This window comes from Schistocerca americana, chromosome 3 (assembly GCF_021461395.2).
Source record: "Schistocerca americana isolate TAMUIC-IGC-003095 chromosome 3, iqSchAmer2.1, whole genome shotgun sequence".
Taxonomy (NCBI): Eukaryota; Metazoa; Arthropoda; class Insecta; order Orthoptera; family Acrididae; genus Schistocerca; species Schistocerca americana.
The window spans coordinates 854,915,754-854,941,233 of record NC_060121.1 but is presented as its reverse complement, the minus strand read 5'-3'; the positions used below and the strand labels follow the sequence as shown (position 1 = coordinate 854,941,233).

The following is a 25,480-nucleotide window of genomic DNA, read 5'->3' as shown; positions in this document are numbered from 1 at the left end:
GTTTGGAGAATGGTCTTCATTGCATCTTTTTCCCTGAATGTGCATTTTTTGTGACAATGGTTAGCAAAGATGGCTTTTTCCCTATGGATGAGTAAGTCAAAGCCATCATTAACCTGCTGGCACCCAAGAACTTGAAGAAGGTCCCATCCTTTATGGACAAAATTTCTTGTTATATTTATTTCATTCCCCAAGCCACATACATCTACCATCCTCTTACCCAGCTTTGCCAAACTGGTGTCAAATTCATTTTGTCTGTGAACTGTCTATGGACTTTTCAGTACCTCAAGAAGTGTCTGTGCTCCACTCCCTGTTTGGCTTATTTTACAGTTGGTAAATCATTAACCCTGGCCAACAAAGTGTCACAGTATGGCATTAGTGCAGTTGTGTCGCATTGGAACCCAGATGACACTGAGTAGCTCATTGCTTGCATGTTGAAGACACTTTCTGTGGTGCAATGTAACTACTTTCAGTTGGAAAAGGAGGCAATGGTTATCATTTTTGGCATTAAAAAGTTTCCTGGTTTTCTATCTGGAGCAACATTCCTACTCATTACTGAACATGAGCGTCTGGTTTCTGTATTTGGCCTTCACTCTAAGCACCTGAATTGAACTGCCCACTGTTGCAGAGATGAGCCCTCTTCCTTAGTAATTAGTGCTATGACTTGCTTGCTGGTGTACTGCCCAGCATGCTTAAGTGGATGCACAATCACAGTTTCTGGCAGGAGCTGATTCACAGTCCAGTCAATAGCAGGCTCCCATTTTGGCACTGCACAATATCGTGCAGCAGGCACTGCTAGATTTTCCTTCAGTTTCATGAGAAGTCACTGCTGCCATGGCCACTGACCCTCCTTTTTTGAAAATTGTTTTGGGATGCAGATGGGATACCTTGAGAGCAGTCCTTCAGGAACAGATTTTATGTGGCATACATTCTGGATCAGTTCTGTGTTGTCCAGAGGATCTTCATGCTTGCCATATGGGAGCAAAGCTGATGATTGGTTGTCCCTCTGGCTTTGCATTCTAGCATACTTCAGTTGTGGCATATGTCACACTGGGGTATGTGTATGAAGGGTTTGGTCTGGTGTCACATCTAATGACCAGCGATCAAGTGCAACATTGAACATTGTGTGTGGGCTTCCGTGTAAGTTCTGGAGAACCAGTAGGATAGGAAGAATGTCAACTTTGCTGACCTATTTTTGTGAAGTGTGTGGTTGTAGCTGGTCAGTGCATTGTCAGACTTCCCTTATGTTACTGTACTGACATCCATGATGTTGACAGCAGCTGTCCATGTGTTGTCAATCATTTTTGCTGTGAATGGATCTCCTCAGACCCTCATCTCCAACAACAGTCTGCAGTTCATGTCAGGGGGAGTTTGCAGATTTATGCATTTGCAATGGTATGCAGCATCTGACTACCATCACATTTCATCCAGCTTCTAACTCAGAAGTGGACATGCAAATGTTCAAAATTCAAATGAAGAAGTCCATGTCTACTTCATTCTGCGATGGGACACCAGTTAATGGCTGCAGTCCAGTGGAATGCTTGAATGAATGGCAGCCAGGGGTGTTTTGGATTTCTTGCATGTTGAGTCACATGCCCCAGACTGTCACGGCCCACCATGTTTTCCTCACAGGGCTGCTGTTTGGACCTAGTCTGGCAGCAGGGGTGGCAGCTGGGTGTAGTGGTGAGTCACAAACATCGGCACTTGTTTGTGGTGGATATCGGTTGTGAGCAGCTGAGTTCTCATTCTAGTCAGTTGCATCTGTGACCTGTTTGACCCTTGACACCATTGTCTTCAAGCCAGCTGGGCGACAGGGTTGGTCACAATGTTTTTCCAGTGGGACACTCCTAGTAATGGCAGCACACCTATGTGGATACAAAAAGGATAATAATTAAACATAAAATTTAACATAAAAAACCTCGTTTTAAGACTGTGGGAGAGTTGTTGTGTAAGCAGTACCCCCATTCTCAAAACATTCCTCCATAAGCAATTATTTTTTTTACTGGTAATCTCATTGTGTTTAAATTTAATCTTGAATACCAGTTACTCAGTGATAATACAGCTCAGGACCTTCAGTCCATTTCCCAAAATTTAACCACTGTGAAAATCAGTTACTAGTCCAGAGGAAATAGTGTTACAGTACTGGCTGATTTTATAGCATGTTTATTTGGTTATTGATTAAAAGTACTGAACAAATGTGACACAATGTGTTATAAAACTGGACTCAGTACAATGTGGCTTTTCATGATGTGGAAGCATAACATGGCAGTTTGTACAGTATTCTTGCAGAGGAATACTTCTGCTACGATGAAGGAACTGCATGAGAAGACGCCTCTCTTGGAAGAATGGGCTCAATCAAAAAAGACAGTGTAGGGTAGTCAAGAAAGTAGTGCAGCCCTTTAAAATGTATTTTAAAAGAAGTTCATATAAGAAACACGGGTGCAAATATTCTGCCACTTTAATATCAGTAGAGATAGATGTAATATTAAGAGACTGCCAAGTAAAGAGTAAATAAGAAAAAAACTTGTAGAAAGTAAGTAAGAATGCCACCATGGTCACCAAGCTTCTTGTGGAGAATGCCCATATAATATTATTATCTTTCGATGACTGATCCCTACACTGTTGTCGTTCAGCAGTGGCTTAGTACCATCTGTCAAAATGCAGTAAGAATTGTTGTGCAGATGTTCTTCATTCTCATTTTGCTACTGCTATGATTTTAGATGATCTTCAGCTGTACTGTTATCTATGTCTAGCAACTCATGTTAACTTCTAAAGATAATGAGAATTAACTGGCAAGACTCTATAATATGCAACTGAGAAATCATTCAAATTGTGCAACCATCGTGTGGCAGCAGCAGTGGCAAAAAATTGTTTTATTTTTCTAAGAATGATTGAGCTTTATGGTGCCAAACTCCCTCTCATCCTTTTTCTTTCTTTCTTTTTCTATTTGATAATGGTATGAAAGGTGAAATGTATATTGTTTGAAGGAAATATACAGTCAAATGAAGTGGTGCAGTCCTTCAAAAAATACTGTATGACTGTGGCTTAGTACCATTGACAACTTTTCGCAGCAATATTTTCTGCAGCTTTGTAGGAGGGTATCAGAAAGGTGGATTCCAATCAGATGTTGCTGTTGACTGCAATGCCTTCCTTTCTCTGGTACCATACATAATGTACAGGAAGGGTTGTCAACACATTTATCAAAAAATAAATAAATTGATAAGTTATGTCAAATAGTGTGTCACCATGCAATTCTTCTGAATGTAATATGCTAAAAATAGTTGATTTGCAAGTCATTATACTGAGGAGCAGAGAGTTCAAACACTGCGTAAAAATGGGCGTAGAGAACCAGTGTGAACGGCTGACAGACTAAGCACACAGGAAACAGAGCACGTCGTGAGGTGAAGGCCAGATCCGAGATAGTTGATGTTCATGTAAGAACTGCTGGGCCAAGCGTATTGCCACCGGCAAGTAAACACCTGGGTCAGTGGCTCTACCCATACAATGTTTCACACACATTCTCCCTGACAGTGTTCCGCACTGTTTCATTGTGCTATGCGCACCAGCTCACCTGCATCCATTTCAATGTCCATTTGTTGGGGGTATATTAATATTTATATTTTGGCTACTTCCATGCCCTAATGACATGCATGCACAAATAGATCAATAGGAGGTATACAAAAATTGAAAAAAATGCCAAGTGCTCCTCCTCTGAGGTACATATGATATTGCAAAGATTGTATTAAAATGACAGTTAAGCTGCAACCATGTTTTATTATGTTTACAGAATAATGACATTATTTAGAAAATTGATTACATTTATTAACCAAGTTTTTTGACTTGTTGCCACCAATTGTGGTAGCGTTGTTGCTTCCCGCGCATGGGGTCCCAGGTTTGATTCCGGTGGGGTCAGGGATTTTTCCTGTCTCGAGGTGACTAGGTGTTGTGTCGCCTTCATCTTCATCATTCATCCCCATTACGGTCGGAGGAAGGCAATGCCAAACTAGCTCCATTAGGACCTTGCCTAGTACGGCGGTGCGGGTCTACTGAATTGTCCCCTATGCTCCTTGGAGTATGGGACATCATCATCATCATCATCACCACCGATTATTTCAGATTGTTCCATTTGAAATCATTGCCCTCTTCCATTTGTCATCTAGTTTGTTATTGGTTGATTTGTAGGCATTATAACAATTATAATTACTGTTTTTATTTGTAGTTTTAGTAATTACTTGTTCTCTATATCAGCTCTTATTTCCCCAATTCTTTCTTTTCATTGTGCATTTAATGAATTATGTGATTGCATGAATCATTAATTTATTTGTTACTTCTAATTAATGTAATTTGACAGAGGAAACACCATTTGGAGGACAAAGAGGAACTGCAGACAAAACTAATGAAAGACAGTGAGATTCGCAAGAAGAAACTCCATAAGTGGGATGAAAAACGCAAACAGAAGCTTAAGCCAGAATTGGTAAGAAAAATGAAACTGATCACTTCATATTAGTTTTAAGAGATTCATTATAGGTGCACTAAACTTATACTTCAATTGTTAGAGAAATGTTACATAGATTCACATTTTGTGTATAATGGTTAAAAGTAATCTCTTAGTTCTCATATTACTCTATACTGCTTAAAGTTTTTCTGTGGTTTGTGATCTGTAAAATCATTTGCAAATCTACTGTTCATGAATTGTGGACTCAATGTATCTGAATTTGGCTCCCTTCTTTAAGGTAGTAACTTTCTTCATACATTGTAAAAAAAGAAACAGAATAACTTCATTAATTTTTGATGCTCTATTTGTCTCTCATGTTGTTGTGGACTTGTCATAGCCTCTTTCATCAATAAACTATTTGTGGCAATGTAATCATTTTATATTGCCTGTAAATCTGGGTGAACGGAGCAGAACTGATTACAACAATGTACTTTGTTATTATGTAATGCTAATGTAGCTTGATGCATTAATACTGATCTAGTTAACCTACTTACACTTCAAAGGCCACTTCTAAGCAGTTGCAATAATCCTCAGTATATTGCAAGTCAATTTTGGAACACTGTTGACAATGTCTGTCTGTTGTCAGTAGTGCAGGATCAGTAATAAATAATCATAATTTTTTATTCAGCATTGATCATTTTACAATGAAATAGGCTTCATCATTATAGTAAAATACATGGTGCAGTAATACGTACGGGTACATAATAATAAAATAAACTAATGTCAGTTAACTATTGTATACATATTAAGCACAGCAATAATAAAATATACTAGGCCTACTGCCTTTGATAAACACAATTCACTGCATTCCAGTATCTGCTAGCAAATGTGAGAGGGGATTTTTCTCAAATTAAAATTGTTTTAACTCCTTTAAGGGCATTACTGCACCTGGATATAGTTGACAACTTGATGATCATCAAATTAGTAGGATATTGAATGAAATTTTCACTGTGCAGATTTTCACTGTGCAGCAGAGTGCGCACTGATATGAAACTTCTTTGCAGGTTAAAACTGTGTGCCAGACTGAAACAAGGTACTGGCAGAAGTAAAGCTGTGAAGATGGGTCATGAGTCATGCTTGGGTGGCTCAGTTGGTAAAGCACTTGCCCACGAAAGGCTAAGGTCCCAAGTTTAATTCTTGGTCTGGTTTTGATCTGCCAGGAAGTTAAGTAGGACCTTCTTTACATCTGTCCTCGCCAACTCTTTATGTGGAGACCTTGTTCCTGAAAGGAAGTCACTGGGCTACAGATAGTAAAAATAAAGAGTAGAAGCAGGAGAAATATGATAGTTATTTTCTGATACCAATTTGGATCAGTAAAACTTCCAGGTATTTACATTGACTCCAAACTCCACTGGGAGGGACATATCACGTATATGACAAAATATATCTCAGATGTCATGCCTCATTTTGAAACTAAGGGATTTAGTGAGCTTGTATCACCTTAGGGTGACATACTTTGGACTGTTCCAGTCACATACGCCATATGGTCTGATTGTATGGGGAAACTCCCCTAACATCAAGAATACTTTAAAAATACAGAAAAGAAGTCCTATGTATAATGTGTAAAACAGGTCGTTACACTATCATCCTCTTTTTTCCAGTCTCAGAATAGTCACAATTATAAATATATACATATATGTGTCTGATTAACTTCTCATGGTTGGGATTCACAGTCATATAATATTTCTTAAGACATCATAATTGCCATTGACTGTATAAAATATTTATTGTTACTATTGCAATTTTGGCCTTATGGCCATTTTCAAGTAACACTGCAAAGTTACATTCTGTCAGAATATAAAACTATGTGACATGAGTACATGTTGTCATCAAAAGGCTGCATTTTGATGACAACATGTACTCATGTCAGATAGTTTTATATTCTGACAGAATGTAACTTTGCAGTGTTACTTGAAAATGGCCATAAGGCCGAAATTGCAATAGTAATAATAAATATTTTATACAGTCAATGGTGACTATGATGTCTTTTAAGAAATATATGTGTCTGATTAAAAATAATTCAGAATTTGTTGCTGGGAAGGGGGGGGGGGACTCATGAACACAATACCAGAGCTAAGGCTAATTTAGATATACCAAGGCACAGGTTAACAAGAACAAAGCAAACACACTCAAAATTTTCAATACCAATCTATGTTTGGTCTACAGATCTAAAAATTTTTTGAAATTAAGTGGCACAGCTGGCTATCAGATCACCCATTATACCATATTAATGAATTCTTCTATGATGGACCATAACAATTTGCCTTCTGTCAAAGTCATTTATGTAAGTGGATTTCCTTACTTGCAGTCCGTATCATTGCTAGAATGATCCCCCATTTGACTCTGCTCACTTACGTATTTTCCTTACATCATATACCTGCAATGCTGTCAAGTGGCATTTGGTCTTGCAGTGGGCAATGGTCATAATGATCTGTCTCATCAGTGTATGTATTGACACGTAAGTGAAAGAATCTCTGGGTCCTTCAGCAGGCTACTACAAGATGTTCAGTTTTCTACTTTACACCATATTATTATTGTATACTTCTACAGAATAATTACATGTTTTACCTTAGCTGTATTGCACTAGAAGACTATGCCATAGGAAAGCATTAAGTGCAAATACGTAAAGTGTTCTGGAAATCCCATGCACAGGTGAACACAGGAATAAGTTTTTCGTAACTGACAAAGAAACTTCTTATAATTGTTTTATAAGGACCTAATTTTACATATTGAAGTATGTAATTGATTCTGATCAAAGGATTCTTGACTACATTTTATGCAATGTGCAATGTTAAAATGTCAGTAAATGTTCTTAATCTGATTCTGAATATGGCAGAAAGTGTGTGTCCATGCAGTTTTAAAGTGGGCTGTTCCCTTCTATTTTGTCTCTCTCTCTCTCTGTCTATGTTTGTGTGTGTGTGTGTGTGTGTGTGTGTGTGTGTGTGTACTGTTATGGTGTAGCAAGTGTACTATCTGCAACTTTTCATTTATATTGTATACACTGATGAGCCAAAACATTATGACCAAATGCTTAATAGCTTGTTTGTCTGCCTTTGGAATGAAATACTTCACTGACTGTTCATATCAGGAATTCAACAGTTTGTTGGTAGGTTTGCAGAGGTATGTGGCATTAGATGTCTATGCACAGGTCATGTAATTCATGTAAATAATGGTCTGCTGATATGTGTACGTTGGTGATGGTACCTGATAGTGACCCAGATGGGTTCTATAGGCCTTACATCAGATGAATTTGGTTGCTGAGACATCAATGTGAGTTCACTATAATCCTCCTCGAATCACTGTAGTGCGGTTGTGGCTCCAAGTCATGGATAGTTATACTGCTGAAAGATGACATCACCGTCAGGAAAGACATCAAGCAAAGGGATGCAGATGATTCGCAGCTGTCAGCATGTCTTCGATTACTACAAAATGCCCCACATAATCGCAGGAGAATATCTCCCATAACATAATACTGTGCCCATCAGCCCATGTCTGTGGTGCACTGCATGTTTCGAGCCACTGTTCACCTCAGTAATGGCGTTTGGGAGACGGCCATTGACCTTGTGTAGGGAAAATGTGATTCACCTGAAGAGCCAACATGTTTCCATTGATTGATGGTTGAATCTCAATGGTCCCAAGCCCACTGTAGCCATAATTGATGATGTCATGGGGTCAACATGTAAACACGTAGGGATGGTCTGCTGTGGAGCTCCCTGTTCGACAATGTGTGGTGCATGGTGTGCTCCGAAACACTTGTGCATGCACCAGCATTGTGGTCTTTCAGCAGAGATGCCACAGATCACCATCTATCTTACTTTACTTAGCAGACAAGCCTCCAAACCCCATATTCAGTGAAGAGTCATGGATGTCCAGCCATTTAGTGCCTAGTGGTAGTGTCACTGTTCTTGTACGTCTCTCCATAGACAGTCATGACAGTAGCACATGAATATTCAAATGTTTTCGAGATACTCACTCACAGACTCTGCGTAATAATAATCAGCCCTTTGTCAAAGTTGCCTGTCTCAATGGATTTCTCCATCTGCAGCCCATATTTTCACTAGGGTGATACCTGTCTATGTCTGCTCCACTTACATACTTTTGTTAACATAGTGCCACAAGGCAGCATCCAGACATTGTTGTAGACAGTAGTCATAATGTTTTGGCTTATTAGTGTAAGGCAATATAAGATCACCTACTAACTAATTATTGAAACTGGAACAAGCAGAGAAGGGCCTGCAGAAATATGGAAGGTGGCTGATGTTCTAATTAGGCAGTTTATTCCAAAAGCACACAAAATTCAATGGTAAGGAAGAAAATTCAGTAAACAGACCTAGATATTGGTGACTCATTGAGTCAAGGAATATGTGTATGTGTATGTGAAGAGTTAAAAGTAATGTAGATATGTTTTAAAACTAAAATGTTGTGTGAATACCAAATATATGTGCTAAGAATTACATTTAGTCTGAATAAGTAATTATCAATAAATACATAAATTACAGGTTGATGGAACTGAGAGCAGACGGGCTTCTCATTTAGCTCAGAGGGCACTAGAAATGAGACTAGAACTGGAAGATGATGTAAAAAAAGCAAATCAGCTTATCCTTAGCACCAAATGCCATGCCATTCGGGATGCTCAAGTGCTGGAGAAGACGCTTATGCGGCAAGTTAACATTTTCTTGACAATACCTAAATGAGAGCATAAGCTAAGGATTTAGATATTTGAGTGTTACTTCAAGAATTACTTTTTCCTGAGATTAACTTTTCTATATGAGCATGACTAACTAGTCATACATCGTTTTACTTTTCTACAAGTTTTGCTTTTATCTCTCGTTACTTTGATCTTCAGGTGTACGTGCTAGTGTAATTTTTATACTGTGAGACCATATTGTTTTGTGGAATGATTTTGAGCATGGTGCAAAGAGTCTAAACAACATATTCATGTGGGAAAAGGAGCAATAAGAAGACAGAGCAAAAAGAAAATAGCTGAACACTACAATGAGGACTTTTCAGAAATCCCTGAATTCAATCATTTGATGTTCATAGTGAATAATTTCTGACTACATTATGTGGAGTATTGCATTGTTTGTTCATTATTCTTCTGTTTCATGATTTACAAAGACTGAATGATCATACAGACTGCATCTGGAAAGCCATCCAGCAGTTTGATGTACTGATCCTTCAAATTCTGTATGTGCATTTCTATGTGGCAGTTTGCATTCCAGGTATAATGACCTGATGTTAGCTATACTATCATTTAGTAATTCACTCATCATGTACCGTGGATCTTAATTAGCAAGTGATCAATTTGATATGGTCAGTGGTCAGATCTCATATACTAGTATATTTATCTTTATTTAGTAAACATTAAAATGTATAATAGTTATGCATCTATTATTGATATTAGTCTATCTTGTACACTGTTTCCTTCTGTCATTAATATTCATTCAAATTTGATTACTCTCAGGAACATCAAATGAGTCAGCCATCAGAAAATGAACCAGACATTCATACATTAGTAATATTCAGTAATGTATTCATTTCTCGGATGTCTCTTCATCACCACCACTGTCTTCTGCTTACAATAATTTACAACTACAGATTATTGCCTGCTGCTACTACTACTACTACTACTACTACTACTACTACTATTCTTAGTTATGGTAGTATTATTGCTATTAATGTTTGTAGCCTGCCAACTTTACACTCAGCGCATTAATTCACAAAAGCTCCCTTGTATAATTTTCTATATAATATTTTTTTTTTCAGGAGTGTTACGCCAACAAGGTACGCGGGAGAGCTGTTGTGAATTTGGGTAATAGGAAAGAGAGGAATAAGGGGTTGCCATAAAGTTGTAATAATCGTCTCAATCAAAATAAGTTACATAAGTAATTTTTTATGTAAATGCTTTAGGGTTAAAGGATACCACTCAGTGAAAAGCAGAAGCATTGAGTTGTTGATAGGCACACACAAAAGAAAGAAAACTTTCCAGCTTTCAGATTTGTCCTTTGATGTATGCTCCCACATGATGCCAACTAGACAGACAGTGCGAATGCTCTTTTGAAATAATGGACTGGACTAGTTGTGGGATGGGGGGGGGGGGAGGGGGTAGTGTCAGGTGGAGTGGCTGGAGGAAGAGGGAAGTGGGAGGCAGGGTGAGGGACAGCCATGTCATACCCAACTCTGCGGCAAACACTGCACAGCATTTTGTATTGGTATGCCTACCAACCAGCTGTCCATCAGCATGAATGGCCACTGCCAAATTGTTGTCAAGAAAAAAGCTGACCACCTGGTGGCACAGAGTGCTCAATCTTAATGGCGAGCCACCTTGATCCTTCCCTCCACCACCAGCTTCTATGATCTACGCAGATGGGAGTTACCCTTACAACCTTACAACATATCTTCCGCTTCTGTAACTGTCCAGGCCTCAATCTCAGGTAACCAGCTCTCCCCCCACCCTCCAGCCAAAAGTTACCCCTCCTATGTGCTGTCACCCCTTCCCAGTTCACATTCCCATGCCACCTTCAGGTTGTGCCATTTCCCACTAGCATCTACAATCATGCCAGAGTGTATACCTGCCAACCCTCCCTCCCACTTTCCTAGCCAGCAAACCATCTGTCTTCCGCTGAGCCGTAACCACCAACCCCAGTCATTTCCCTGCCTCCCTCTCCCTTCTACTGAGCACCATGTAAGGGCGAAGCCATTTGTATATGTGTGTGTGTGTGTGTGTGTGTATGTGTGTGTGTGTGTGTGTGTGTGTGTGTGTGTGTATTTTACTAAAGAATAAACCTGAAAGCTAATAAGTTTTCTTTCTTTTGTGTGTGTGTATTGAAAACTGAACACTTCTGCGTTTTGGTGAGTTGTCTCCTTTAATCCCAAAGTATTTATGTTCTACAAGAACTTTCCTACAATAGTAATTAACTTTTTGTTTGTTTGGAGGTACATGTATACAGTCCTGGTACACACTGAAATTCCCTCTAGTGGCTAGCGGTGCTACCTCTGGATCATGGGGTCTGGAGTTCGATCTCCGGGTCAGGGATTTTCTCCGCCCAGAGACTGGGTGTTTGTGTTGTCCTCGTCATCTCATCATCATTTGGGAAGTAGTGAGATTGTAACTGGAAAGATTGAGAACTTATATGGGCACTGATGACCACAATGTTGGGCACCCTACAAACCAACATCGTCATCATCATCTGAAATTTCCACACTACATTATTGTAGTGTGCCACTAGAGGAGCCAAAATGAAATGATGCAGCTCATTGGTAAAATGGAATATCATGTGGTTATTTGTTTTCTACTTTTGAAGGAGATCAACAATCTGTACTGAGTTTGTGGAAGTGCACAGCAACAGTGTGCTAACATGTGACACAGTAGTTAAGTGATGCAGATTCTTCCAGTGTGCTCAAACATGTGGAATGACAAAGAATGAAGTCAAAGATATTTCTCTCTGCAGAACCAGGAATGCAAGAGAAGTGGGTACCCTGTTATTTAAAGACCGGTGTGTGACAATGGAGGAGATAATACAAAAAATGAAAAATCAGTCACGAATCAGTTTTTATCTTGTGTGGTATTTTGATCATGACAGAGGCCACTGGCCGGATTCTGCGAGTGCTGAAACCCATTGAAAAAGTCCACAAAGTGAGGCAGCAGCAGAAATGTTGCAGCTGTGTAAGACCAACCCAGGTGACTTCCATAGCCACTAATCACTGTGGATGTGTTGGGTGCATCACTATGATCCAGAGACAAAGGAGCAAATCAGTAGTTGATGCACCACCACTGAAAAAGGCGAAGATCTGACCTTCACTGGGCAACGTTTTGCTGAGTGGTTTGTGGGACTGTCATTGTGTGATCATAACAGGTAATGATGATACTGGGCAAACAGTGGTAGAACCTTAATACTGAACCTCCTGGCAAGTTCATGGGAGGCTGTCAAAACAAGCATCAGAGGAAGTTCTCCAAGGCATGTTTTTTCTGCACAACACTCCCCTAGTTCACTCAACACAGGACACAGTCACACATGCTGCTTCTTTGTGCTTTCAAACTTACCTCACTCCCTTTATTCTTCTGACATACCACCCAGTGACTTCTTCCTCTTTCCTGATATGAGGAAACCATTGAGTGGCTGGCATTTCCGGAATGGCAGTGGGGTGATTTTGAGTCCCAGCCTGACACACACACACACACACACACACACACACACACACACACACACACACACAGTTTCAATTTGCCAGGAAGCTTAGAAACAGAATCCACTCTGCTTTACAATAAAAGATTCTAAAAAGATTCATTCTGAATGGAAACTCTTGGTTTTCTCTCTCTCTCTCTCTCTCTCTCTTTTCCCAGTAAGGTCACTCTTTTGCACACAGTCCATACTTTCTCCATAGCTTGTTGAATCTGTATACAACTAGAAATACATTCATAGCTGTTCATTTTTGGCCCTCTTTCTTGACCTGTTGAAATACTGAAGACAAGTTTTGGTGTGGCAGATACTAAGCGTGTGTGAATTTTGGATGCTGGATTTTCAATTCTAGGTTCCAGAGGTGTGGCAGCTTCCAACCATCAACCAGCCTCTTGGAGGATACAGACAGCCACAGATTGAACACCAGTAGTATACTGAATTTGCTAGTAGATATTGCTGACATTGTGTGTTATTGTTCTCCAAACCCAAAATGTGTGTGTGTCATGAGGATGACTATGATGAATGTTTGTACTGTGTAGTATTATTTGTCTTTTCTTGTTATGGATGAGTATGGAATAAAACTGAGGAACAAAGTGCAACCTGTTGCCAGCTTAAAGCACACTTTTCGAGAATAGCACTGGCAGGGCCACTAAGCTTTAAGTCCCCATCTAATGTACAGATCACCATCAGTAGTTTAAATACGTTCCTCACATGATGAACTCCAGAATGGTAAAGAATTTAACACAGGACATTCTATATACATACTGCGCAAACTACTGTGAAGTGCACAGCAGTTGGTACATTATTTGGTGATCAGGAGCTGTGCAGCACCACTGTTCCTCAACTCCCCAATCACATTTTGATGATGTAAGTATCTTTCACTTCCAGGGTTTCCTGGTCTCAGTTTCAAATCAGTGCACTCACCATTGGAGAACAGAAATTCATTCTGGAAACAATTCCCTAAGTAATTCCTCTACAGTTGCACTATGCTGTAGTCTGAGAAGGTGGGCAGAACATCTGAGAAGTTTGGAAAGTAGGAGAGAGATGCTAGTGGAAGTAAAGGTGTGAGGATGGGTTGTGTGTCATGCCTGGATAACTCAGTGCATAGAGCATTTGCTCACAAAAGGCAGAGGTACTCAGTTCATTTTGTGATCTGGCACAGTGTTATAATCTGCCAGGAAGTTTTAAGATTTCTGTTGACTACCTTTAGGTTGAATACTGCCACATCAGATGTTTAATAACCCCAGCAATGCAGGCAGATGTATTGAAGTATACTGGTTAATTTTTCGTCACTGCCCCTATTTTGTCACAAGGTTTATACATTATGTGTGCCCAGAGCAGTCGCAATTTTTAATTGTCAATGTAATCTGTACTTTTTTGTGTAAATTAGTTCCACTATTGAAGATGGTGGTTTGATGAACCCCCTGTCAGGCAATTAAGTTTGATTTGAGAGTATGCATGTCGTTTAGGTTATGACACTTTTTGTTTCTTCCAATATTGGTTTTGAGCTGTGGGAACTAATCCTGTAAAGAACCTTGTAGTAGATGTGAGAATGGAGAGAGAACAAATATGAGAAAATGTGAGCAGCTTTTATACATATTGCTTGGTAGCATGGTGATGCTGGTAGCTGTGTAAGTGTTTAACTTTGCAGTGCACATCACAGCTATTGAGTGAGGGAAAATAAGGGGAACAGAAGAAGAAGGCAGGAATGCATGGTCCAGCGAAGTAACAAAACAGAGAATAGATGCATTTTTAACAACACAGGCTATTTATGAAGATAGAAAAACCGACATATATATTATTAGACAAAAACATAAAGAGAAATATATGATCTGTACACAGTTGAGATGCAATTTGCATGGCAAAGGTCTCAGTTCATTAATTTGAGTACAGAAACAAACATATGTTAAGTTCATAAGGCGGAGCCTCCACTAAGATTTACACAAGTTTGAAAGTTCAAGGGAAACACGATATGCCTGTCCCTAGCAGAGGCCACAGGAAATGGTGAGTAAAACTAAAAAAAGACATAATGGCTAGGCACCATCACGCGTGCGGGAAGAGAATTCAACAGGTCTGTCCTTGTGGATGCATGGCACAGGCACAAAGCAGTAAAATATACAGCGTGTTTATCTGTGCCACTGCACATGGAATTAAGGCCCTCCAGAAATCAGGAAGTGGCTCTCCAAAGCAAGTTGGAAAAGCTAAAACTGCTGAATTGCAACTGTTTCTGCTCAAAGAGCAATGGCACTCGCAAACTGTCTGCCTTAAGCAACACACAAGGCTTACTCACCAGATTTGTTCTCAAATAGTCATTATGTGGTGGCTCTTGGGCCTTCATTGAAAGCTCTGGTTTACAGACAAAAGCACTGGTTCACAAATAAAAGCACTGGTTCACAAATGAAAGGTCAGGTACACAAATGAAAGGAGGACCATTTGCATAGATGCTACATCAGTAATTCAGTTCTAGCACATGCTGAAGAATGCCTGCCTTGCACATGGATGGGAATGGTGGGCAGAAGCCCCAGTTTGGTAGCTTGCAGTAGTGGGGAGAAGGACATTTCTGTTGGTAGATGTTCACTTGGCATGAGCGCAACTGCAAGCGGGGAGTCATCTGCTAGAGAAGACTGTGGGACTCACAGAATTTTATAATTTAGGGAGGCATCACACAGTTTCCACTCCCCCCCTCCCCCCCTCCACTGCCCCCTACCCCATCTTGGTGAGAGGACGACATCAGCGTAACAACGTCAGATGCAGCTCCAGGTTATCAAACACTAGTGTGGATGTTGTGGCGATGAGTGTTGTTGATGATGGCATGGGTGGGTGTCAGGTGAGGTTTGCAGTACCTGACAGCCTGATGTTAACAGCTGCCGTGTTGACAATGGGGTTTGGTAGTGCAGAGTGCAGTAGGAGAAAACAATTGGCCACCACTGGGAGTTGGGGTGGTGTAATGGTTATAGCGGTGATGTGCTGTGCATGGTGGCGGGCAGTAGTCCGGAACACATGATGGTTGACTGGCACGGTGGCGCGCTGGACCACATGGTCAAAGGTGCACTTGTTGAGATGCGACATGGGGCTGCAATTCAGGAAAGAAGCTGCTGCATGGCACAGAGGCAGGTGTGGAGGAGGTGTTGGGCAGTATGAGGAACTACAATGTGCTGCAGTCTCACTTAGTGCGAGTTGGGGCATGGGTATTTGGGCAGGTCGGTCTCAAATGGTTCAAATGGCTCTAAGCACTATGGGACTTAACATCTGAGCTCATCAGTCCCTGAGACTTAGAACTACTTAAACCTAACTAACCTAAGGACATCACACACATCCATGCCCGAGGCAGGATTCGAAGCTGTGACTGTAGCAGCTGTGTTGTTCCGGACTGAAGCACCTAGAACCAATCGGTCACAGCGGCCGGCCCAGGTGGGGCATGTATGACTAAGCACTACATGGCCAGCATGTATGGTTTAGTGGTTACTGGAGTATGCAGGTGCCAGAAATTCCTGCTGCTCCTGTTTCTGCCATCTGCCAGATCCCCTAAAGAGAGGCTGACGTGGCAGTGGGGTATGGCGTTGACTCTGAGGTGCTGGTGTGTTTGGAGTCGTGGCAAGGGCTGCAGGGCTGCTGAAGGTGCGGTGTCTGTGAATCCATTGGGTGGCGGCAGTGAGGTGTTGGGCTCAGTGTCAGGCGCCGCCTGCTCAGTGTCAGGCTCCATGTGCTTGAAAAGTGGCAGTGGGAGGGAAAGTGTAGGGAAGTGAGATGGCTTGATCTGGATCCCAGGTGCTGGTTGGTGGTTCGGCGGCACTGGTGGAGATTGTGTCAAGAGTGGTGCTAGTGGTGTTGGGTGTGGCATTGATGTTAGCATCAACAGTGACATCATCGGCATTGGAAGTGGGCAGGGAGACCTCAACTGTTGGCAGTGTATGGGCAGTGCAGAGGATGAGCACCTAAGCTGACTTTAACCTGTGAATGGACACAACTGATGGGACATCATGGAGATGCATGGTAAATGTTTTGTCATTTTGTTGTAAAATGATGTGAATACTTGAGTATTGTGGGCAAAGTGGGGACTGGCTAGCATTGATGCATAGTATCACATGAGTGCATGGTGCAAGGTTCCGCTTTCCAGTGAACCAATGAAAAGGTGAGGGAACAAATTTTTGGTAACACTAACTATTTATTGAAATAGACAAACTAATATATATTATTTAACAAAAACTTGAAGTGGAAGATATAACATGTACACAGTTACTGTGCAATTTGCACAGCAAAGGTTCTCGGTTCATCAGTACCGGAGAAACAAACACATGTTAAATTCATAGGTGGGGCCTTCACTAAGATGTGCGGAAGTTTGCAAGTTCAATGTAAACACTAAAAGTTCATCCCTAAAAGAGGCCATAGGAAATGTAACAGTAAAAGGGACACAGTGTGTAGGTTCTGTCATGCATGAAGGAATATCCAAAACTGCATGAGAATTGTATGGGATGGTCCACATGGACTTTCAGTGCTGGCACAAAGTAGTACAGTGTACAGGGCGTTTACCTGCATCACTGCAAATGGGATTAATGGCCTCCAAAAAGTGGAAGGTAGCTCTCTAAAGTGACTTGGGAAAGCTAAAGGAGATGTAGCATGTGAGCCATAAACTGCAGATTTCAACTGGTCCTGCTGGGAAAGCTAAGGCTCTCACAAGCTATCTGCCCTAAGCAATGCACAAGGCTGACTCACCAGATTTGTCACTGAACAATCATCATGTGGCAGTCCTTGGGTTCTCATTGCTCCACAAACAAAAGCTCTTGTTCAAAAATGAAAGTTCAAATTCACAAATGAAAGATCTGGTTCACAAATGAAAGGAGAAGCATGTGTACGGATGCTGCACCAAGGATTCGTTACCAACAAACACTGAAGAATGCCTACCTTGCACACAGACAGGAATTCTGGGCAGAAGCCATGTTAGGCAGATTGTGATAGTGGGAGGGGGGAAGCCATTTCTGTTGGTATGTGTCCACTATGACATGGGTGCTTTGGAGAGTGTCTAGATGCAACTGCAAGGGTAGAGTTGCCTGCTACAGCAGACTTTGGGACTCGTGAAGTTTTAGACTTTAGGGAGCCACCATAGTAGTTATATTATAGAAGCCCAATTGGAACTCAACAGGCATCTGTGAGCTCCAGCTGAACTTCGAATCCTATAAAATAAAGATTTTTTTTTCTTTTCCTGCTTTAAGCCATTTATATTATGCACCATACCCACAGTACAGTTATAAAGCAACTACATTTGAATCACTCCATGCAGAAGGGGCCTCAGTCCATTGTACCTAATTTCGAGGGAAAAAAAAAAAATCTAGACACTAGAGTTTGAGGTCAAAGCTAAGAGAAAAAATATATGTTGTTTATCGACCGAATATCAAGGTCCTTTACAGAGTTCCTTCAATGCTGGATTATTCAGTAACCAGTAATCTATCCCCAATGCTTCAAAGAATGTAATCCCCATGTGTAAAACAGCTTCAAACACCTGAGTACTTTTCAAATGAGTTCTCATGTTAAATATTTAATATTAAGCATGTATGTCCTTTATGCTTAAAGATGAAAAACCCTAATTATGTTGGTTCCATTAGTTTTGGATTGTTCACCCGGAGACTAATGAAAAAATAAAACACACTGGATGAGTATAGTTAGGGTAATTTGCAATCTGTTTTATCAAAAAGTAGTTTTTCACCCATTTCAATGTTTATGACATCAAATCTCCTGAACTGTGAGTAATATAACGATATAATTTTGCATCTTCATTTAGTGGTATATGTGGATACTGTCTGAAAAATGAGTTATGATTAGTGTCAGCAGTAAAGCTGTAATAAATTAAAACATCATGCCTGATATTTTACTTTACTGCATGAAAACTGAAAATGTGCGGGGCATCAGTGAGAAAAATTTTCAGAAAGGTTTGAAATTATGTGTAAAGTTCATTGGAAGCAGGTAAGTGCTCTCATTCTCAAATACTTCATGAATACAGTCAGGGTAATTTGTGTGACGTGATTTATGCTCCTTCAAGACATATACACAGTTTCAGAGTTCAATACTTGTATTATTTCATTAAACTTTAAATATAAGATTATACCTCTTGATGAGTAGATTATGGCGACATTTTAAATTTCTAATAATTATACGAAATACCAAACATCAAATATTTGTTATCCCTGAATGCTGTTAGATAGGCAACCTGCAAATGGGACCAGTGTCCATTGCAGCTATTTAGTAACACAGATGACAGTAGTGTTCTCAATGTACTGTGCCATTTAATATATTTAATATGCCACATATCTAAGTAGGTCATTGTCAGAGACAGGAAAAGAACAATGACAGAACCTTGTAAAATGCCATGTACAGTTATAAAGCAACTACATTTGAATCGCTCCATGCAGAAGGGACCTCAGTCCATTGTACCTAATTTCGAGGAGAAAAAAAAAAAAAAAAATCTAGACACTAGAGTTTGAGGTCAAAGCTAAGAGAAAAAATATATGTTGTTTATTGACTGAATATCAAGGTCCTTTACAGAGTTTACAGGCATTTAAAGTGTTTTAATTTAGGAAAAAAAGTTTTTTGGTGATGGATTTAAGTCCTTTCTGCATGGACCAAAATAGCTTTTAGAAGTTTCTTGAGGAAAATATAATGATTCATTTATTGCTTTGAGGATATGCTTATAGTTTAGGAATGTGAAATGATCATGAGCATTAGATAAAGGAAAACAACTGGTTTTCAATCAATATTTATTAAGAAAATAACTGAGAAGAAAAACAATTCAATACATCATTTTGAGTTTCTTTAGTCATCTTGCTCTTAACTTTTAACAACGTCATTTGTGGGCCAGTGTGTCAGTTCGTGGTGGAATTCTTCATGTTCATTTGGTATATAAGGTAGTAATCTGGCAATGTCCTTAATTTTTGCTGCTTTTGTTTGAACTTTCCCCACGGGATATGCACAGTTGGGTGGAAAAGTAGAATGTGACATATGGCCAGGTTGAGACAGATGGAATGTGTGTTTCACAATACCATCAACACACTGGGATGTTGTTGTACATCCACATAGTTGGCTACTGTATGAAAAGTGCATCAATGTACTGATTCTGAAATGTACTTTCTGGTCTCATGGTACTGACTTCGGTATAGTTTCTTCTGATATGCAGTTTCTTTTATAAAGAATTGGCCACTAGTTCTTGAAATCCAAGATATCCTCTGTTTTAACTTAACATACTCCAAATTTCACAGATGTGCTACTTTCTATGATCAGTTTGGTTATTTCATGCACTTAATATAGTCGATCATGCCTTCTAAGGGTGCGTTTGATTGTAGCAAAATCCCTGTCACAGGGCAGAAAAGAATGATCTCTGACTGGAAAGAATTGCTCGCTTTGTTTAAATCGGTCAGTGTCTGTTAAAAATAGAAGCAGCCTTACTAAAGTATGGTTCTTATTCTGCCATGCACAGTTACTGGAATACAAATGTAGTTATGTAATTTCGGCAGGAATGTCCTGCAGAATTATACAAGAAAGACCTCATTACATCCTTTTCTGGCAATTCCCTCATGATAAATGTATATTTTAGCTTTATTTTTCTCGATATCATGAATGCAAAACACATGCGCAGGTAAAAAGTTCCCTGGACAGGGATCCCTGGTAACTGAATGTTCTGCATAAAATCTATTGCCGGAGATAGTACATGGTGTTTATCTTTCATTTCAGTTTCCACTTCAAGTTTATTATAGAATTTTTTAACCCGACTCTTGTGCGCCATCAACTCAGCCACTGCACACCGTTTTGTCGCATCATTAATATAGGGATTTCGAATCTTAACTCATAATTCTTCACACAAGCAGCATGCATCTACATGAGGTTGTCCAAATGACAGGGAGTAGTTTTCATTGAAAAACAAAGCAAATGCCTGAGTATGTTTCTCCTTGAACATTTTATATATCAACTTAATATTGAGTCTTGCATCTAAATACTTAGTTGTTCTCCCACTGTAGTGGCATTCTCTTACTCGGTAACTATTAATGTGTTCTCTCATGAGTTATCTAACTTCGGCTGACAAAGCGTTTACACTGGGAGTTTTCCCTCTTTTATCATGTGGTCTCTGATCTGATATAGACAGCTTTCTCAGTCATTTCACTCTCTTGTCAGTTAAAGCTAGAAGAGCCAGAAATGCTTTGTAACATACCTTCCTTTTGGTGTTACCCACAATTACATACTTTGTCGACTTGTCAGATTGAATCGTCTTTTCTAGGTTGACATCACTGGATGTTATGTATGTCTATAAGTGACTGAATATAAACATCTTGTTCATCTTTAGAGGGCAAGTTATGGAGCTGTACTAAAATAGATTCCTTTTCATCTGCACTGATGTCTTGAAAGCACTTGAACCTCTTGCACCTGAAAACATAAAAGAATCCTATGTTGTTGTTGTGGTCTTCAGTCCTGAGACTGGTTTGATGCAGCTCTCCATGCTACTCTATCCTGTGCAAGCTTCTTCATCTCCCAGTACCTACTGCAACCTACATCCTGCTGAATCTGCTTAGTGTATTCATCTCTTGGTCACCCTCTATGATTTTTACCCTCCACGCTGCCCTCCAATACTATATTGATGATCCCTTGATGCCTCAGAACATGTCCTACCAACGTATCCCTTCTTCTAGTCAAATTGTGCCACAAACTTCTCTTCTCCCCAATCCGTTTCAATACTTCCTCATTAGTTATGTGACCTACCCATCTAATCTTCAGCATTCTTCTGTAGCACCACATTTCAAAAGCTTCTATTCTCTTCTTGTCCAAACAATTTATCGTCCATGTTTCACTCCCATACATGGCTACACTCCATACAAATACTTTCAGAAATAACTTCCTGACACTTAAATCTATACTCGATGTTAACAAATTTCTCTTCTTCAGAAATGCTTTCCTTGCCATTGCCAGTCTACATTTTATATCCTCCCTACTTCGACCGTCATCAGTTATTTTGCTCCCCAAATAGCAAAACTCCTTTACTACTTTAAGTGTCTCATTTCCTAATCTAATTCCCTCAGCATCACCCCAGTTAATTCGACTACATTCCATTATCCTCATTTTGCTTTTGTTGATGTTCATCTTATATCCTCCTTTCAAGACACTATCCATTCCGTTCAACTGCTCTTCCAAGTCCTTTGCTGTCTCTGACAGAATTACAATGTCATCGGCGAACCTCAAAGTTTTTATTTCTTCTCCATGGATTTTAATACCTACACCAAATTTTTCTTTTGTTTCCTTCACTGCTTGCTCAATATACAGATTGAATAACATCGGGGAAAGACTACAACCCTGTCTTACTCCCTTCCCAACCACTGCTTCCCTTTCATGTCGCTCTACTCTTATAACTGCCATCTGGTTTCTGTACAAATTATAAATAGCCTATCGCTCACTGTATTTTACCCCTGCCACCTTCAGAATTTGAAAGAGAGTATTCCAGTCAACATTGTCAAAAGCTTTCTCTAAGTCTACAAATGCTAGAAACGTAGGTTTGCCTTTCCTTAATCTAGCTTCTAAGATAAGTCGTAGGGTCAGTATTGCCTCACGTGTTCCAACATTTTTACAGAATCCAAACTGATCTTCCAGGAGGTTGGCTTCTACTAGTTTTTCCATTCTTCTGTAAAGAATTCGCATTAGTATTTTGCAGCTGAGACTTATTAAACTGATAGTTCGGTAATTTTCACATCTGTCAACACCTGCTTTCTTAGGGATTGGAATTATAATATTCTTCTTGAAGTCTGAGGGTATTTCGCCTGTTTCATACATCTTGCTCACCAGATGGTAGAGTTTTGTCAGGACTGGCTCTCCAAAGGCCGTCAGTAATTCTAATGGAATGTTGTCTACTCCGGGGGCCTTGTTTTGACTCAGGTCTTTCAGTGCTCTGTCAAACTCTTCACACAGTATTGTATCTCCCATTTCATTTTCATCTACATCCTCCTCCATTTCCATAATATTGTCCTCAAGTACTTCGCCCTTGTATAGACCCTCTATATACTCCTTCCAACTTCCTGCTTTCTCTTCTTTGCTTAGAACTGGGTTTCCATCTGAGCTCTTGATGTTCATGCAAGTGGTTCTCTTATCTCCAAAGGTCTCTTTAATTTTCCTGTAGGCAGTATCTATGTTACCCCTAGTGAGATAAGCCTCTACATCCTTACATTTGTCCTCTAGCCATCCCTGCTTAACCATTTTGCACTTCCTGTCGATCTTATTTTTGTGACGTTTGTATTCCTTTTTGCCTGCTTCATTTACTGCATTTTTATATTTTCTCCTTTCATCAATTAAATTTAATATATCTTCTGTTACCCAAGGATTTCTACTAGCCCTTGTCTTTTTACCTACTTGATCCTCTGCTGCCTTCACTACTTCATCCCTCAGAGCTACCCATTCTTCTTCTACTGTATTTCTTTCCCCCATTCCTGTCAATTGTTCCCTTATGCTCTCCCTGAAACTCTGTACAACCTCTGGTTCAGTCAGTTTATCCAGGTCCCATCTCCTTAAATTCCCACCTTTCTGCAGTTTCTCCAGTTTTAATCTACAGTTCATAACCAATAGATTGTGGTCAGAGTCCACATCTGCCCCTGGAAATGTCTTACAATTTAAAACCTGGTTCCTAAATCTCTGTCTTACCATTATATAATATATCTGAAACGTTCCAGTATCTCCAGGGTTCTTCCATGTATACAACCTTCTTTCATGATTCTTGAACCAAGTGTTAGCTATGATTAAGTTGTGCTCTGTGCAAAATTCTACCAGACGGCTTCCTCTTTCATTTCTTAGCTCCAATCCATATTCACCTACTATGTATCCTTCTCTTCCTTTTCCTGCTGTCGAATTCCAGTCACCCATGACTATTAAATTTTCATCTCCCTTTACTACCTGAATAATTTCTTTTATCTCATCATACATTTCATCAACTTCTTCATTATCTGCAGAGCTAGTTGGCATATAAACTTGTACTACTGTAGTATGCATGGGCTTCGTGTCTATCTTGGACTCAATAATGCGTTCACTATGCTGTTTGTAGTAGCTTACCCGCACTCCTATTTTTTATTCATTATTAAACCTACTCCTGCATTACTCCTATTTGATTTTGTATTTATAACCCTGTATTCACCTGACCAAAAGTCTTTTTCATCCTGCCACCGAACTTCACTAATTCCCACTATATCTAACTTTAACCTATCCATTTCCCTTTTTAAATTTTCTAACCTACCTGCCCGATTAAGGGATCTGACATTCCACACTCCGATCCGTAGAATGCCAGTTTTCTTTCTCCTGATAACGACATCCTCTTGAGTAGTCCTCGCCCGGAGATCCGAATGGGGGACTATTTTACCTTCGGAATATTTTACCCAAGAGGACGCCATCATCATTTAACCATACAGTAAAGCTGCATGCCCTCAGGAAAAATTACGGCCGTAGTTTCCCCTTGCTTTCAGCCGTTCACAGTACCAGCACAGCAAGGCCGTTTTGGTTAGTGTTACGAGGCCAGATCAGTCAATCATCCAGACTGTTGCTCTTGCAACTACTGAAAAGTCTGCTGCCCTCTTCAGGAACCACACGTTTGTCTGGCCTCTCAACATCTACATCTACATCTACATCCATACTCCTCAAGCCGCCTGATGGTGTGTGGCGGAGGGTACCCTGAGTACCTCAATCGGTTCTCCCTTCTATTCCAGTCTCATATTGTTCTTGGAAAGAAGGATTGTCGGTATGCTTCTGTGTGGGCTTTAATCTCTCTGATTTTATCCTCATGGTCTCTGTGCGAGATACCCCTCCATTGTGGTTGCACCTTAGGTGCGGCTATCTGTATCACTGAGGCACACAAGCCTCCCCACCAACGGCAAGGTCCATGGTTCATGGGGGGAAGAATCCTATATGGAAACATATTCTCAATTGATTGCCATACTAGTAGAGGCGATACCAAAATCTGTGCAGTGAACAAGAGCAGCGTCATGGTCAGTCCATAATAAAGTTTAGTCCAAAAAACTGTCAGTAACATCCAATATAATTAAAAATTACCTGCAGTCACATCCTGTAATTTTAGCTGCTATCCGTTGTCCTTTATAGTTAATATATTCTTGGCCTTTTAGCTTTGCTGTTTTTGAAATATTCCTCTTCCATGTTGAAGGATTCCTTTTCCTTTTCTTCTCTTGTCTACTTTCTTCTTGTCGTGATACAGTGGCGCCTTCCAACACTTTCGTAAATAAAATTGGAAATATTGCCAACAAACGAATGTGTAGATTAACAACATACACTTTCAGCTGTTTCCTTCCACCGAATAAGTTGTGCAGCTTAGCCAACATGTCCTACACATTGAAGTTAACATTTCCGTGTGAAGTGTCCAACTTCGGGGCTGAAATGCTGTTGCTTAGCAAGAAGGGCTTCAGTCCTGGACTGAATTCCTTTCTGCATATAACTCAAAACAAGAAGCTTCAGTTTGTGTATTTCGAAGCACTGGATGGAATACATTTTTGCTCAGAATGATGAGAACAGCCATAAAGATACGATTTCCATCATAATCTCATTTTCACAATTTTGTGACTGAAGCCCTTTCTGCATGGAGCGATTCATTTGTTCTACTGTCCAACATTATCACTACACTAAGGTAACCTTCTGTTGAGGGTACTGTGTGGAAGTGCTATGGCTAAATTCAAACTGGCAATGCCTGAAGTGCAAAATAACTAATCATTGTGAAATGTTGGCCATAAAATATACTGATTAGTTTCAGATGGATGATAAAAGAAAAGGATAGTATTGCAGGATGGTAAAC

The 25,480-nt window shown here is 40.0% G+C and overlaps 1 protein-coding gene across 1 annotated transcript in view; it reads left to right on the top strand.

Annotated features, from left to right (window-relative positions):
* The window catches only part of LOC124606440 (cilia- and flagella-associated protein 45-like), a 146,626-nt gene that overhangs the window by 47,386 nt on the left and 73,760 nt on the right, over positions 1-25,480 (top strand). Inside the window, exons 3-4 of the mRNA XM_047138421.1 lie at positions 4,349-4,471; positions 8,992-9,152. Coding sequence (XP_046994377.1) covers positions 4,349-4,471; positions 8,992-9,152 — 284 coding nt within the window. The remainder of the gene's footprint in view (positions 1-4,348; positions 4,472-8,991; positions 9,153-25,480) is intronic.